The following is a 1,988-nucleotide window of genomic DNA, read 5'->3' as shown; positions in this document are numbered from 1 at the left end:
AGCCATGAAGCAGTCGCTGCCTGTACCGTGCCGCTATGTAGCCATGAAGCCGCCGCTGCCTGTACTGTGCCGCTAAGTAGCCATGAAGCCACCGCTGCCTGTACCGTGCCACAAAGTAGCCATGAAGCCGCCGCTGCCTGTACCGTGCTGCTAAGTAGCCATGAAGCTGGCGAGGCCGGAAGGGAACCCAAGGGGCAAAGGAGCGGCAGTAAAAGGTGGAATGGTCTGTGCGAAAGTGAAATCTGAAATAAAAGCAATAAACACACAGGGAGCCGCAATGCGGAATCAGCAGTTTGTCAGGTTTAATAGGCGAGCGGCGCTCACGGGGCCCAAAGTGCCGACTTCAAATAAACTTAAAAAGAAAAGGTTTCAGTGAACCCCAAAAGGAAAGAGTTACAAAACGTATATATAAATGTACATATATATATTCCCGGGGTCAGTGTTTGCTCCCAGAATGCAGCAGTTCCATCAGAGCTGCCCGGTGCCCAGGGCCACCATGAGTAAGACTGGCGTGGCCCAAACGTGGCCCTGCAGCGCGGGGGCGGAACTGCCCCTCTTCTTAGCCCGGGGCCCATTGCACAGGGGGGTATTACAGCAGCTGATACACACAGAGTTGCCCTTGCCCGGGGTGCAGAAGGACTGGTAACCGGCGGAGGCGATGAGACAGGCGCCCGACGAGGCGCAGGACTTGCGGTACAGAATCCCTGCAAAACAACACACACAGGTTACTGGGGCCACAGAGCTGACAATCCAAGCTGTACATTGTAACAATGGAAGCTGATTACTGGGCCCCCCTACCCGCCCCAAATCGACTGTAACATTAACATGGGGTAATGTAATCAACTCTGCACTGTTACCAGGTCTAGTAACCCCTAGTAACCAACCAGAACGTTATGCTGGTTCAAAAGCAAACATGATGGTTGCTATGGGTTACTAGACCCGGTGGAAACTCTACAACTTTGAGAATATGATTGGTCTCCTACTTAACCCCCCCTGCTACACTGGGCTCCTCCCAACATGAAGTGGGCGGGGCTTATACAGCATGATATTCCCCCCCCCAGCTGATATTTGTATCCTTATTAAACAAACTTTTACATTTTTTTCACATTCTGTTATTTTCTGAATATTTTCTTTTGATTTTATATATTTCAGTGGTTTGTAAGTTTAATATGTTTACTTTGTGTCTGCAGCAGTCCTGCCCTGCTTTATGGCTGAGATTCTAGCTATCTGTATAACAGAGCATTCTGTCACAGTGGCACAGATCCTATCTGATCCCCCCCCATTGTAAGCAGCAGTCCTGCCCTGCTTTATGGCTGAGATTCTAGCTATCTGTATAACAGAGCATTCTGTCACAGTGGCACAGATCCTATCTGATCCCCCCATTGTAAGCAGCAGTCCTGCCCTGCTTTATGGCTGAGATTCTAGCTATCTGTATAACAGAGCATTCTGTCACAGTGGCACAGATCCTATCTGATCCCCCCATTGTAAGCAGCAGTCCTGCCCTGCTTTATGGCTGAGATTCTAGCTATCTGTATAACAGAGCATTCTGTCACAGTGGCACAGATCCTATCTGATCCCCCCCCATTGTAAGCAGCAGTCCTGCCCTGCTTTATGGCTGAGATTCTAGCTATCTGTATAACAGAGCATTCTGTCACAGTGGCACAGATCCTATCTGATCCCCCCATTGTAAGCAGCAGTCCTGCCCTGCTTTATGGCTGAGATTCTAGCTATCTGTATAACAGAGCATTCTGTCACAGTGGCACAGATCCTATCTGATCCCCCCATTGTAAGCAGCAGTCCTGCCCTGCTTTATGGCTGAGATTCTAGCTATCTGTATAACAGAGCATTCTGTCACAGTGGCACAGATCCTATCTGATCCCCCCATTGTAAGCAGCAGTCCTGCCCTGCTTTATGGCTGAGATTCTAGCTATCTGTATAACAGAGCATTCTGTCACAGTGGCACAGATCCTATCTGATCCCCCCCCCAT

At 49.5% G+C, this 1,988-nt stretch overlaps 1 protein-coding gene across 1 annotated transcript; it reads right to left on the bottom strand.

Annotated features, from left to right (window-relative positions):
- Positions 1 to 278: 278 nt before the first annotated feature.
- lypd1 (LY6/PLAUR domain containing 1) lies at positions 279 to 882 on the bottom strand (the record flags this gene model as incomplete). The annotated part of the gene is made up of 1 exon (XM_004917654.3): positions 279 to 882. A coding segment is annotated over one exon (414 nt), but the record flags the coding sequence as incomplete, so codon positions are not given.
- Between the last annotated feature and the right edge of the window lie 1,106 nt (positions 883 to 1,988).

Source organism: Xenopus tropicalis, unplaced genomic scaffold (genome assembly GCF_000004195.4).
Source record: "Xenopus tropicalis strain Nigerian unplaced genomic scaffold, UCB_Xtro_10.0 Sca50, whole genome shotgun sequence".
NCBI classification, from domain to species: domain Eukaryota; kingdom Metazoa; phylum Chordata; class Amphibia; order Anura; family Pipidae; genus Xenopus; species Xenopus tropicalis.
Note: the sequence above shows the minus strand (reverse complement) of the source record. Positions and strands in the feature narration are given on the sequence as shown.